The following is a 15267-nucleotide window of genomic DNA, read 5'->3' on the forward strand; positions in this document are numbered from 1 at the left end:
GACCACATACTGACACAGTGAGCCTTTAAAAAATGGCAATAAAGCAAAGCATTTTCTATGACCTCAGCACAATTAAGTGGGAAAGCAATATCAGGGTTATCTGAAAAATCCTCAAGTATTTCAAATGAAAGAACCTACATCTGATAAAGGTTATCTGCTTGACTGAACTTCAGATAGCCTCCTGAATTTTCTCACAGACTCACAGTGCACTTGGTCAATCTGGTATCAGATTTACACCTCTGCTGAGTCAGTTTGGCAGGAACCCTTCTGCTCCAAGTATCTAATCCCCCTCACTTGCTCACTCATCCTCCACTCAAGGTGAAGGCACATCATCTGGATTGTCTATAGCAAAAATTCCATTAGGTCACTTTAGCTCCTCTCCCTTACCTGCAATGTTTTCCAGTAGAGTTCTCTACCCAGTGATCCCACCCTGCTCTTTAGTTGGTAATTCTTACCCTCCCAGCCTACAGAGGAGGCTAAAATGAATCTTTCTTCCCCACTGGAAAATCCTAGGTATATCCATAGTAATTATGTTGAATCAATTCTTCCCTATCACACTTTAACAAATATTATAGAGCACTTATTCTTTTAAACATAAATACTTAGTTCAGAGAAAACACAACAGGAGTTAGAAAATATTTTGAACTTATAAAACTTTAAAACACGATATTTCAAATTGTGCGGTGCAGGTAGAACAATTCTTAGATAAATGGCTAGAGTGTTAACTGCACTTTCAACAGAAAAGAAGATTCACAAAGACTGCAAGCTTCCCACAGAAGAAGCTGGGAAAAAACAAACTGATCATGATTCACATACATATTTGCAATCTGGATGTCCTCTTCCATGAAACCTAAATAAATATTTTTTTTACATAATTGATTGTCCTTTTTTATTCATTCATTGTAATTCTTTATAAGATAAAATATATATTATCTTGGATATATATATATATATATATATATATCAATATATCTATCTATCTATCTATATATATATATATATCACAAATACCTTTTCTCATTCTAAGGGAGTTTTTTAAAAATTCATTTAATGGTGTCTTACAATGAACAGAAGTTTATTGTAGTACACATTAACAAATTTTAATTCATATAACTGTTCAATATAGAAATCTTCACCTACCACAACGTCACAAAGATATTCTCCTATATGCTTAACTAAATGCTTATTTATTGCCTGTAGTGTTTTCTAATCTAATTCAATGTTTCTAATCTAAATATTTTATTGCTTAATCCATATTTACATTTGCATTAAGTCAAGAGTTGACTTTTGGATTTGCCATGAGACAAGTCATCCAACTCATAAAAATAGAACTATTTAACTGAATTTCTTGGTATCATTAAGCATGTAGTCATATGCTATTTGATAATTTCCAACTATTCTTAGTTATAAAAACTGCTATATATTTATTGACATACAAATCTCTTTAGTGTCTATAACTAGAGAGGGAATTATTAGATTTATGAGTATATAGAAAATTGAAATTATATTTTATAAATAAAAGATTAAAATATAAAAGAACTAACAGTGAAACATATTTTTAAAAATTATTATACCTATTTAATTAATTTTTATTATTTTTGTGAAAAAGCAAGATTATAATATTACTACCCCATCCAATAATATGTCACTTTATGGAATTGATAATTATTTTAATTAATTGATCATTGCTATTAGCAATATATATGTTACAACAAATACTTTGAAAACAGCTCAGTAGTGCTTTAAAAAATTAAATTCAGAATTACCATTACAGATGCATTCCTCTACTCCCAGCTTTTTACAAGAGGAATAGCATGATAATCATAAATTCAAGGCCAGGCTGAGCAACATAACGAGCTTCTATCCCAAAAAGCAAAGAAAAAAAGAAAATTACTATGTGATTCAACAAGCCGTTATTATTCTAGTTAATGGTATATATCCAAAAGCACAGAAAATCAAATATTGAATTGCCTAGCAAATAGATAAATGCACAAACAAAATAAAAATAATGTTCTGATTTATATTACATTATAAATAAATCTTCAAAATATTATGCTAAGAAAAACAAAAAGCCAGATATATCCAGCAGCCTAGTCGGGCAGTGGTGGTACATGCCTTTAATTCCAGCACTAGGGAGGCAGAGGGAGGCTCATCCTGTGAGTTCCAGGGCAGCCTGGTGTACAGAGCCAGTTTCAGGACAGTCAGGGGTCAGGGGGGAGACCAGGTGAAGCATCTTTTGTTACCACCTACTTATTAGATAACATACCAAGAATTCTCTGACTTGATTTAATTATCCTTAAGGAAACAGTCTTGTTGATTGCTATGAATTGAGTCTAAATGTGTTCACCCAAATTCATGTCAAAGCTCTAAGTCCAAATGGGATATTTATTGCTATCTGCACTTGGGATCAGACAGAACCTTCATGATGGGATAAAAACTGTTTTAAAGGTTGAGAAGGCAGTCATTTGTGAGCCAAGAGGAAGGCATTTATAGAGAACCTCCTCCAATTGACAACTTGATCTTGGTTTTTCCAGCTTCCATAACTATGAAAAATAAATATGTAATTTGCATCACTTAGTGACATTCTGTCATAGCATTATGAGATGACTAATTCATTGATAATTCATAGCTCTTATTTTTACTTACTCAAGTGTTTTCAAAATTTGCCTGTTTTAAACATATTAGAGGTACTATACTTTTATATACTTAATTAAATCATTACATAAAACAAGCCCAATATAATTAGAAAAACAGTTTGTTGGGGTTTGTTTACTGATTTATGTTCCTCCTCATTTATGTTAGAATCTGAGTGAATGTCACAATGGCAGCAACAGTAATATATATGGGAAAACATTTTAAATTATAAATAACATTTTATAATATACACAAGTAGGTAAATGTATGTTAAAGGTAATTAAGAAAAATGGTTAATAAAGACCATTAAACTGGGGCTACAGAGATCTATTTACCAACTAATACACTTCTGTCATAAGCACTGATAAGGTTAAAATGAAAAATTAGACTTTCTCGAAAATGTATTAATAGAAACATATAGTCTTATATTAATATGTATTACAATTTTACACATATAGTCTTATGTTAATATGTATTATATATTTTAAATATATATTCTTTAACTTTGACTTGCCTATTTTATTATTACATAAACTAGATCATCTCTTCTTAATCTCTGTTATTGCCTTAATTAAGGCCTCATGATACGGAATTAAATGGAACCTTTAATGTTCAAGGCACTGATCTTTTCACACTGCATAATGCATTGTATCAATTGCTATCTTGAATCCCTCTAATTACACCTCCTCTGGATTGCACTTTAAACTTCAAAGTGATGAACTGCCATATTTTATGGGTCCTACCAATAGCTTCATAACCACTTAACCTGTAGTAGTCAATTAAAAGCATGACCATTTCTCAGGAAGTTTTGCTTTGGCATTATTCTCTATATAGGTAGAATAAACATTTCTTTCTTATGTCTCTACTCTCCTTTACTATTGTTCATATCTCATTGCTAAGTTATAAGGTCCTAATAAAAAGGGTAACCCAATATTTTTCTCCTTTTCCCTCTGCCTAGCAAAGTACCCATACACAGCATTTAACAGAAGCTATACCTTCCTGATTTATGTATGTAATGATTCAGAAATACACAGTGAGTGTTGTTATATCCAGCAATCATGCTGGTAACAAGGACCTCAGCTTTGCCTGGCAATGCATAATCAATGATTTCCTGGGCTAGAAGACTGCAATTTTGAGACAGAGATGAGCCCCTTTTACAGTTTTATTTATCACATAGGGTATAATGCACTTTTTTTGAGATGGGATCTTACTATGCTGTCTGGACTGGTCATAAACTCCTGGAACAGAATGCAATCACTAACTGACTCTGATTCCTGCCCACATGTCACCATGTCCAGCAGCAAATGTTTTCATTTTTTAAAATTTAACAAATATTAGAATCTGTAGGCCCCAAGTCTAAATTTAGCCTTAGTAAGGCAACATGTTCAACTAAGCAAGAAAGCCAAGTGAACCACGGGCATTTCTGAGTGCTTTTGTTGCTTCTTACAGCAACCAAAGGGTAGTTTTTACCTCCCCAGGATGTAGTCTTACCTGTACAATAGATCTCAAACTTTATTATTCTTCTGTAAACTGCTGAATATTCAGTCTCTATTTTAGTGCCTAGTTTCTGAAATATACTGGTAATTATTAACTTAATGAATGTCTACACTTAGATTTCTGATTTCTTGGACTCTTGCTAAAATACAGTAATAATGAGTAGCTATATGTCCTAAATTTATATGAAATGATATAGAAAATATCTTTCAGAGGTAAAATTTAAGTCTTTAAATTTCTATGCCATAGATGTACTTAATATTTTTGACCAACCCCCTCCTGTACCACACAGCTAACCTGTAGGTTTCCACTAAGAACCACATATCTGAAACCACACCAATGGTCTCTTCTGTGCCACATCAAGCCCCTCTATTCAGCCAGAGTTCCCACCTACTTTTCTAGGGTCAAACCAGATGAATCTCCCTGACTTCTCATCCACACCTTTTCCTGAGCTCACCAATTCTAGCACAAGTCCCACATTCAGTGTCTTGGCCTAGTCTGGCCTCATCTCCCTATATAACAAATCATCTCAGGGCTCCACAGGACCCTCCCTTTTTATTCCCCACAGACCTCTTCCCTATGCACATTCTCTCTTCTACCCCAACCTGCTCTGTCCATATCAGACTTAGAAGTAACAAAACAAGTCCTCATTGAAAAGATCTCATTGAAAAGATACAAACAAGTGAGATCAAGCCAATGTCTTCACTCCAAAATGTACCAGTCTTGTAGAAATATTTTTCTAATAAGAATTACTTAATGAACCCTAGGACACAGAATTTAAAAGAACAATAATCAACTTACTCAAAGAATTTGATGAGTTTAAACAGGATAAAAAGTAACAACTCAATGAAATTAAGAAGAAGCTTAAGGAGAAGGAACTCTTGAGTGATGCCCAAGAAAGCATAAACATAAGGCTGTGAGGACAATCCGGGATAAGAGAACAGAGTTCAACAAGGAGACAGAAATACCAAAGAAAAGAAGATGGAACTGAAACCTGGAAACTCAGTGAGAAAACTCATATTTTTGGTTGTGAGCCTAGCCCTTAACAGCTGAGCCATCTCTCCAGCCCTCAATTCAAAAACTCAAAGGAAAGCATTGTAAGTGGAAAGAATAAAGTAGAAGACAGAATATCAAGAGCTGAAGATAAAGTAGAGGATCTAGATCAAATAAGCAAGAAACATATTTTGTAAAAGAAATCCACAGGATTACTTTACTCGGGATGATTTTTTTCTAGTTCCATCCATTTGCCTGAAAATTTCATGATGATATTGTTTTTTTACTGCTGAGTAGTACTCCATTGTGTAAATGTAACACCACTTTCTTCATCCATTCTTTGGTTCAGGGGCATCTAGATTGTTTCCAGGTTCTGTATAAATAATGCTGCTATGAACATAGTTGAGCAAGTGTCCTTATGATAGATGATCCTTTGGGTATATGACCAGGAGTGGTAATGCTAGGGCTTGGAGTAGCTTGACTCCCAATTTTCCGATAAATTGCCATACTGATTCCACAGTAGCTGTACAAGTTTGCACTCCCAACAGCAATGAGAGAGTGTTCCCCTTACTCCACATCCTCTCCAGCATAAGCTGTCATTAGGGTTTTTGATCTTAGCCATTCTGGGGGGTATAAAATGGCATCTCAAAGTTGTTTTGATTTGCATTTCCCTAATAACTAAGGATGCTGAAGAATTCTTTAAATATCTTTCAGCCATTGGAGATTCTTCTGTTGAAAGTTCTGTTTACATCTATATCCCATTTTAAATTGGCTTATTTGGTATTTTGATGTCTAGTTCTTGAGTTCTTTATATATTTTGAAGATCAGTCCTCTGTCAGATGTGGGGTTGGTGAAGATCTTTTCCCAGAGCCAGAAAGACAAATACCATAAGTACTCATTCATAAGTGGATACCATATGTAAAGCTAAGGATATCCAGACTACAATCCACAGCTACAGAGAAGCTAGGTAACAAGGAGAACCCTAAGAGAGACATATGGATTGCCCCTAGGAAGGAAAAATACATGAGATCTCCTGAGTAAACTGGGGTCAGGGCAGGGGGGCTGCAGATGGCAGGGGACAGGGATGAGAACATGAAGAAATGGGATTGTTGAGTTGGAGGAGGGATAGAGAGGCGGAGCAATGAAAGAGATAGCTGGTGCCAGGAAATTCCCAGGAATCCACAAGAATGACTCCAGCAAAGATTTCTAGCAATAGTTGAGAGAGCGTCCTAACTGGATTTCTCCTGTAATCAGATTGGTGACTACACTAATTGTCATCATAGAACCTTCATACAGTAGCTGATGGAAGCAGATGCAGAGATCCATAGCCAAGCACTGGGCAGAGCTCTGGGAGTTCAGTCAAAAAGAGGGAGGAGGGATTATATGAGCAAGGGGGGGGGGGTCAAGACCATGACCATGATTGGGAAACCCACAGAGACAGCTGACTGAAGCTTATGGACTCTGGACCAACAGTGGGGAAGCCTGCATGGGACCATGGCACCGAACTAGGGCCTCTGAATATGGGTGACAGTTGTGTGGCTTGGTTTGTTTGTTGGGCCCCTGGTGACAGGACAAGGATCTGTCATTGGTATATGCCCTGGGTTTTTGGAGCCCAGTCCCTATGGTGGAATGCCTTGCTCAGCCTTGAAGCTGGGGGGCAGTTTGTCCTGCCTTAACTTGATTTCCAGGCTTTGTTAACTCCCCATAGGAGGATTTACCCTTTATGAGGAGTGGATGGGGCGATGGGGGGAGCAGGAGAAGGGGAGGGATGGGGAACTGTGGTTGGTATGTAAAATGAATAAAAAATTAAAAAAAATCCACAGGAAAGTAACATACACAAATGTGGGACACTCTAAAAGAAAACAAAAACTATATGCATAGATGAGGGAGAAGACTCCCTAGTCAATGACACAGGCCATATCTTTAACAAGATCATAGAACAAAACTTCCCCAAAATAACAACAGATGCATTCATATAGATACAAGAAGCACACAGGGCCCTAAATAGACAAGATCAGAAAAGAAAATCCTTAAAGCATATCAAAGTTAAAATACTAAGTATCTATAAAACAGAAAGTGTTTTGAAAGATACAAGAGAAAACAAACAACAAAAGAAAAAAAGTCATATATAAAGGAAAACCATAATAATAAAAGCTGATTTCTCAATGCAAACTTTGAAAGCCAGAAGAGCCTAGAGCAATGCATTCCAGGTCCTTAACATACCAAGCAAAACAATCCACCATAATTGAAGGAGAAAAAGTATCCACAATATAAACAGTCTTAAAACATTTATATAAAATAAACCAAAACTAAAGAAAATACAGAAAGTATTATTTAGAGCTGAAGAGAAGTATGAGCAGAGAAGACAGACTGAAAAGAAATATGAAACCATAATTATTAAGATACAAAGTACCACAAACAACACCAAAAATCAACAACAGAATGACAATTAACACATACATTTTGATAAAAACTTTAAATTTCAATGGTCTCAATTCTCCAGTCAAAAGACATAGACTGAATAAATGGTCAAGAAACAAAATCCATCTATTTTTGCTGTAAAGATAAGGTACCACCTTAGAGTAAAAAGATAGACAAAAGTACTAATACAAATGGGGCCAAAAATTGCTATGCTAACATATGACAAAATAGACATTAGTAATAATAATAATAATAATAATAATAATAATAAGAAGAAGAAGAAGAAGAAGAAGAAGAAGAAGAGGAAGAGGAAGAGGAAGAGGAAGAGGAAGAGGAAGAGATAAAGAGGGAGACCATGAAGGGAGCATGCTGTTCAAGAAAATATTCATAGAGAACAGACCAAAACACTGAAATTTGGCAAATTCATCCCAGTGTTTTAAAAGATTGAGATGATCGAAAATAAGCTATATTCAAAGAAACCCATGCCAAGAATCTTAGAATCAAACTTCTGAAAAATAAAGCAAATTGAGAAATTATTGAAAGCAGAAAAAAATGAGTCATTATCCATAGGAGAAAAATTATTCAAACAGTGCCTTTCTCATCACAAACCATGGAGACAAGAAACAAATAGCACATTCTATAAGTGCTTAAGGAATACCCAATCCAAAAATATTCTCAAAGATCTTGCAGATTAAAAATATAAAATTGTAAAAAAGAAAGAAAGAGCAAGCAGAAAAATCCTATGGCAGTATGGCAGGCTAATCTCTAACATAATAGCTATATAAACATATAATTTACTTGTAGACATATAATAGTGTGTATCAGAAACCAAAGTAAAGATCATAACATCATTTATGATAGCTCCAAAATTTAAATGCTTTGTTCCATATCTCACAAGGATTTTTTTTTTCTTTTTGTGACTGTGTCTCACTCTGGAGCCCAGGCTAGCCTGGGCCTCATCATGTCCCTAGCAATACTTCCCAAGTGGGATTAAAAGTGTACCAACATAGCAGTTAACAAATACATGTGATATGCAAGGCATGTAAGCTATAATATCTAATACTAATAAAATTAAAAACCCAAATTATTAGACACTTTCCTTTTTTGGCAATTTAGGTTCAATACACTTAATGTTTTTTACTCTCCCCAAGCAGCTCAGTTCCAATCAAAGTTCCTGCCTGAGTCTCTTACTACATAATTTGCTTTTTCAACATCTTTTTTTTCATACTTAGAACTTATATAGGAGGGCAAAGTATTTAGAAGGGTCAAAACAATCAGGCTGATTACCGCCACTGAGTTTAACACACTGTGGAAAGCATCAACTACCACAATACTATGTTCTTTGTGAAATGTGTGTATTGTGATGAATGGAATAAAAGAGTTGTATTAAGGTGCAAAGAAATATTATGAACTCATTCTTAACAGTTAAAAGGCAAGTTGTTAGGGAATTACCTTTTTGAAAAGTGATGCTGGTACAAGTGGACATATATTTGAGCAAAACAAACTTAGCCTATAACACATAACTTATACAAAATATAGTTCTAAATGGAACATGGATCCAAGTATAAAACATGAATTCATAAAAAATTTTGGTTGTGAGCCTAGCCTTTGATGTCTGAGCTATGAGTTGTAATCAAAGAATTTAAATAAAAAAATTTTGAAACATGGCATAAAATGCTAATAGGTTTAGGTCGGGAAAATAATGCCTAGATATAACTTCAAAGCCATGAAAAATAAAAGAGAAAAATCTGATTTCATTAAAAATATAATTGATTGATTGATTCTTTAGGAATTTCATCATGCACCACAATTCCACTAATTTCCCAGTCCCTCCATATCTAACCTTTACCCTGACAGCATGCATACCACCCCCTAAAAGAAAGATAAGAACAAAGAAAATAAGCAGTGAGGTAACAGGAATATCACTACAAGGTAAGAAGACAATAGCATCAGGGTTTGGAGCTGGGGAGGTGGCTCAGAGGGTGAAAGCATCTGCTTCAGCAAGCCTAACAGCCTGGGTTCAGATTCTGGGTACCCAACTCAAAGCTAGAAGCTGGGGAAAGTGTCTATGATCCCAGTACTCCTATGGCACATATTTTTTACATAAACAGTGGACAGATATTTGATACTGCAAGACAAAACAGCATCAACACTTTTCAGAGTGGACCAAGGTTTTGAATTGTAATAGTCACTGCTGAGAATAGCTCTTAGCATGAAATGCCAGAGACACATTTTGGAACATCTAGGTAATTAAATTCTCCCCTAATCACAATCAAAATTCCATTTAATGACTTTTTTAATGAAGCAAATCAGCAACTCAAATAGCAGTTTTTAAAATCATTTAAAAAGAGTAAAATTTAAAATAAACACTTTAAATTGTTAAAAGTCCTTGTTTTCCACAATACAGAGCATAAAACTCTGGTGTATATCTAGTCATTGTAATGTATAACATACACTAGTTCAATTTTGCTTGTTTCTTTGTTTGAGATGAGGTTTCTTTTTGTATACTTGGCTGGCCCATAACTGGATACTTTGACCAGGCTGGCCTCCAACTTGCTGTGACCTCTTCCTCTGCCTCCCTAGTGCTAGGATGATATGCCTAATCCACCATGCCCAGCTTCTTTAGCATTCTTTACGAAGAATAATTCATTACTTTTTACTAATTTAAGTCCTATCTTAAAATATAAATGGCTATTTACACTAGTAGATTTAAATAGTCTACCAAGAAAAATTTTGATGGTTTAATAATGACTCAGCACTTCATTCAAAGAGCTAGTCACCTCAGAAATCTATGGACCTCCTGTAGAAGCCCAGTATTAATACCTAGCATAGGTATGGACTTTGGAAGCCCATTGCATATAGAGGAATATTCCCTGAGCCAAGACACACGGGGGTGGGCCTAGGCCCTATCCCAAAGGATACGATAGACTCTGATGACACCCTATGGAAGGCCTCACCATCCAGGGGGAGCAGAAAGGATATGTGATAGGTAGGGTTTTAGTTGGGGGGTGGCAGAGGAGGACAGGAGGGAGAAGGGAACTTGGATTGTTATGTAAAACAATCTCATTGCTAATTCAAATAAAAAAGTTGGAAAATAAAAAATAGATTAAATGAGAAAAACAAAAACAAAAACAAAAACAAAACGAAGAGCTAGTCATGATCTAGCTGCAACTCAGAGTAAATGGATTAGGCTTCTAAGAATTACCAAACTTTCTTTAAATGGATTCTTTACATTTTTTCATTAATGAGTAAAATACCACCCAGATATATCTCTTATAGTTAATATCTACCTGAATTTTCTAACAGTCTTTTCTAGGTCTCTTGCTTAATTCACTTCATACAAAATTAAGGTGGTAATGGTACATGTTACAGCATGGATGAACTTTGGAAATACAGTAAGTGAAAGAATGTGGTTACAAAGATTATATGAAAAATTAGAATAGGCAAATCTAAAAAGAGAGAAAATAGATTAGTATGTAATTGCCTAGGGTTGGAAAAGTAGATGAGAGGATTAGTTGTATAGGCTTTTGTAGAGGCAATGAAATATGTCCTAAAATTAGCTGTAAAGGCAGATAGTATAGAAATCATTGAATATGATTTGAATTACATTTAATATGGGATAATTATATGGTTTCTGAATTATATTTTAATAAAGCTATTTAAAATCATCAAGAAATGTTTGAGCCAAAAAATTATGTATCCTGTAAAATAATTTTCATGGTAAGAGACTTAGTTATTGGCATTTAATAGTCAGCTATCATAGAAATAAGATATACAAAATAAGGAGGGAAATAAGAATATACATTTAAATCTGACATGGTCATTTCCTCAAAAGTTTAGCATTATATAGAAAAGGATCACAGTTACACATATTATAAAAAAAGATGCTTTTGGCTTACAATTAAGTATAATCAATGAGAGTTAATTACAATATGCAACATAATGTTAAATTGTAGCAAGCTAAACAATATCTGGACTTTTAAAAAGCTTTATGATTCACATGTCAGAAATTTACTTTAAATGAACAAAAAAATCAGTCACTATAAGAAGAGACTAATTATATTGCTATAACTGATTTTTTGTTTCAAAACAAAACAAAAAAGTGTTCTTTCTTTGCCAAGCTGAATATAATAGCCTGTGCATTATAAGATCAAGCAAGCAAACTGTATGTTTTCTAAAATATGGGTATCCTTCATCAAGTTTTATACTTAGGGCAGCTAAAAGACCTGTGTGGAGGATCAGCATTAAACCCAAAGGACGGGTAGTGCAAGGCAAGAAAGAAAGCAATTCCCTCGTGTCTTTTGCAGGTCACTATCAAGGACCATGTTAGCAGATCCACACCAGACCCTTAACAGGCAGTTCTGCTGCTACCAGTAATTAGCTTGGACAGCTCTGGCTCCAAGAGTAGCAGCAAGGCTACACCATAATGAGCTCAGCTGGGATTAGCAGGACAGGGCAGGGAACCAAGAGAGCTCAGGCATTCTGCATTGCGTATATATCTAGGAGATCAAACAAGGATGGCTGGCTAGGTTATCCCCTCTCCACCTCATTCCAAAAATGAAGCACGGCAGTGTCTAAAATACAGGCTAATGAAGAGCGACACCCTCAACAGATGAGAGCCACATTAATTAACACAATCCCTAGATCATATTATACAGTTTCTGTTAGAGCTAGCAAATGTGCAACTTGTTATTGCATAATTATATACATATACATAGTGTCTTATTTATAAATCTCAAATAATTCCATTTTCAATACTTAAAATGTACTACTCTAATAAGATGTGGAGCAACAAAAAAAAATTCTCAGATTATTTACCCAGTTTTCTGTTGTTACAAAGAAACTCACTTTTGAACCATCAAGTCTTGGTTTTCTCTTTTGAAATACGCCAGTTCATTCCACACAGCATCAGAATCTTCTTGACGAAGTTGTTGAGGAAGTGCTCGCTTCATTTTTCTAGTTTCAGTCCTACTTTAAAATGAAAGTCTGCAGCATATTCAAAGTGCTATAAAGTTTATTTATACATTCCTTAAAATTCAGAACTATCCAATGACCAAATCTAAATTACTAATTTAATTTTACTGTTTTTTGGATGACTTTCCTAACACCTAAGCATGTCAAAAATTAAAGACACATATCATAATTTCCTAAAGCTAAATTGCTACCATGAAAAAGCAAACTTTTAAGTAGGCATATGATATTAATAAACCTAAGGGTTTATTTCTCTCATTCATTCTAATATAATAGTAATAAAACATACACAATAGGATTATAAGTCTACAAAAGAAAGACACAAGAAATTGATTCATCTAGAATTTGCTGACATCCAATCTGCATGTGGTAAAGATGCCCTATTGCAGACAATTTATTAATAGTGACTATGTCAGAGAGCAGATTGCACTCTTGGAGGTATCACTGCAACCTGGGTGAGCAGAGGTTAAAGCTAGGGAAAGCTGTTTTATCACTGCTTCAGTGAGACACAATGTGAACCATTTCCCATTCATCAAAGGAAAAGATTAGAAGTGACAATTATCTACAAGTGATGCCAAATGCCCTTTATAGTTTCATTTTCTGTACATAAAACAAACTTCAATTTTAGTTTTTAAAAGTGCTATACTGGCTAATTTAGAAATGACTTCTCTACAGAACAGACCAATGTGCAGCATCAACAGTGCCCTAAAGGATCCATCTCGAAGTGGGAGGGAAATAGATTTTCTGTACTCATTCAGTCCTTTGCCCTCTGTTGATACTGTTAACAAGGGAGCAACTTACGGCTAACCAAGACCTGAACACCTGTTCAGGGCAATTGAATTGAGACTGCCGAGTCATTCAGATAAGCTGAAGTTAAAAAAACTGATGGATAGTAAAGATCTTCAAACTGCAGACTAGGTTGAAATAGTTTAAGGTGGTTAACTATACTTTGTAGGCTTCATATTTCTACAGTCTTTCCATTAAAATGTAAATACTTTGGGGGTTATAAAACTTTTAACACCAGTATTTTATTTATTTAAAAGAAGTTCTTCAATAATATGGATATTAACTGGTTTTACTTTGAATTATAGACTTTTATTAAGCTATTATATTGATAGTAAATACATATACTACTCATAACCACCTTCTGCCAATGACATCTGTAAATGATAGGAAAATCTATAGTTATGGCTAGCACATTTTTCTGTTTTCACTTGTTATGTTCTCCACTAAAATATTCGGAGTAAAGATTTGACTACCAAATAATTTCTCTAAAACCAAACAAAAGCCATTAAAACACCTATATAATGCTCTCCATTCCATTTAATATTTAGCGAAACGTCTTTATGAGCTATGTAACTCACATGCCACTGTCTTCTTCCCACTGTTTTAATTGCTCTTTTACTGCTCTGTAGTTGGTATGTAACATCTGTAGCCTTTCCTTGCGTTTGTCATGGGCATTTCTTAGCTCATCATTTTCTTGGCTCTATGGAACACAAAAAGCAAGTGTGTAAGTATGAAAAACTACTGATATTATGATTCAAAAATTACTCATCTAGAGATAAAATTTGAGGAAAGGCCATGCATAACCATGAGTGCATTTACAATACTTATTTCAGCAAAAACCATTTTTTCCTCTAGTCAGAGAACAGGCTTGCTTGATCAATCCAATCAATTCACTGCATTTTTGTGCACCTTACATAGTGTCAAATTTTATCTGCCAAATTAGTTTTATTCTTTTTCTTACTATAAGTTCATAGACATTCAAATATAGCTATAGCCATATTACAAAGTCCAATCTCCTGGTCCTCAGAAAATGTATATATGCTACTGTAGTATTTATGAACTGTGTTTCTCAAACTAAAACAAGTAACTTTCTGAGCTTTCATGAAGTATAAATGAAAAAAAAAAAGCAATCAGGTACTGGAAAGGTGACTCAGTAGTTAAGAATGCTTACACCTACATGGTGGCTTACAACAATCTGCAACTCAAGTTCAATGGGATCTGACACCTTCTTCTGGCCTTTGTGGGCAACAGACACATGATACATGCATGTAAGACACTCATACTCACAAAAAAGTATGAATCTTTAAAAGCATACTATTTCTGTAATTAATTACTGTAGTTAATTGCTAGGTAAATAGGTCCTCTCTAGGTTGTAGTGACGTGTGGTGATATTCTGTTTATGATCTAACAAATAAAGCTTGTCTGAAGATCAGAGTACAAAGCTGGCCACACTAGTCAGCCACACAGAGGAGGCAATGGTGGCCCACACCTTTAATCCAAGCAGCCATACTAGTTAGCCATAGAAGCTGGGAAGTGGTGGTACACAGCTTTAATCCAAACACTAGAGAGGAATATAAGGCTGGTAGTGAAGGAGTATAAAGTATTTAGTCTATAGTCACACTGAGGACAGGATTGCCGCATTCTTGGTAGAGGTAAGACCGCTCTAGTGGCTTGCTGCTTTTCTTTTCAAATCTTCCACTTGATCCCTAATATCTGTCTCTGGGTTTGTATTATTTATGCTACAGTGACGTGAAATGAGTAGGCATTTGGAACTCACATTTGAATCCCATTCTGAGAGATTTTTCTATTAGCTGCATAATCTTACAAACACAACTAAATTCAAGTTCTTTTTCTGCAAAACATGCAACAGAAAACAAAGGCTTACAGGCAGAAGCCTGGCAGCAGGTATTCCCTACAGACACACACAGCAAAGCTGAGCATCTTTTATCATCCTTTCTCCAGGTATTA

At 34.9% G+C, this 15267-nt stretch overlaps 1 protein-coding gene across 4 annotated transcripts in view; it reads right to left on the reverse strand.

The window, feature by feature from the left end:
- LOC100755760 (centlein) overlaps positions 1-15267 on the reverse strand; it is a 279351-nt gene that overhangs the window by 131629 nt on the left and 132455 nt on the right. For 2 of the 4 annotated variants that reach the window (XM_027400365.2, XM_027400363.2), the window contains exons 11-12: positions 13878-13999; positions 12391-12513 (exon numbers count right to left, since the gene is read on the reverse strand). In XM_027400365.2, the coding sequence (XP_027256166.2) occupies positions 12391-12513; positions 13878-13999 (245 nt within the window). The remainder of the gene's footprint in view (positions 1-12390; positions 12514-13877; positions 14000-15267) is intronic. The other 2 variants (XM_027400366.2, XM_027400364.2) reach the window with 1 other exon arrangement.

This window comes from Cricetulus griseus, chromosome 2 (genome assembly GCF_003668045.3).
Source record: "Cricetulus griseus strain 17A/GY chromosome 2, alternate assembly CriGri-PICRH-1.0, whole genome shotgun sequence".
Lineage (NCBI taxonomy): Eukaryota > Metazoa > Chordata > Mammalia > Rodentia > Cricetidae > Cricetulus > Cricetulus griseus.